This window comes from Fulmarus glacialis, unplaced genomic scaffold (genome assembly GCF_000690835.1).
Source record: "Fulmarus glacialis isolate BGI_N327 unplaced genomic scaffold, ASM69083v1 scaffold34669, whole genome shotgun sequence".
Taxonomy (NCBI): domain Eukaryota; kingdom Metazoa; phylum Chordata; class Aves; order Procellariiformes; family Procellariidae; genus Fulmarus; species Fulmarus glacialis.
Window position 1 is genome coordinate 6,005 of NW_009235826.1, and position 258 is coordinate 6,262.

The 258-nt window shown below is 64.3% G+C and overlaps 1 protein-coding gene across 1 annotated transcript in view; it reads right to left on the reverse strand.

The window, feature by feature from the left end:
- LOC104082896 (transmembrane protein 151B-like) overlaps positions 1 to 258 on the reverse strand; it is a gene marked incomplete at its 5' end in the record, with an annotated part of 1,489 nt that continues 1,231 nt past the window's right edge. The window contains 1 exon segment of the mRNA XM_009586167.1: positions 1 to 257. Coding sequence (XP_009584462.1) covers positions 1 to 257 — 257 coding nt within the window.

Here is a 258-nt window from a genome sequence, read left to right on the forward strand (position 1 = left end):
TCACAGAGAGGTTTCTAGACAGGAGGAGCGCCTGACGTAGAAATGCCCATCGTGCCCCTCCGGCCTGTGCACAATCAGGACGGGGAAGAAGCGGGCGTCGTGGTAGGTCGGGGGGTTTTCGTTGACAGCCAGCTGGCTGGAGTAGGAGCAGCACTGCTCGTCCTGGCAGCCCCGGTCCGCGATGCTGCTGCTGCGGCTCCTCCAGAGGCCTGTCCTGTGGGAGCCATGGACGCGGCAGAGGGAGAAGCGGCTGGTGTT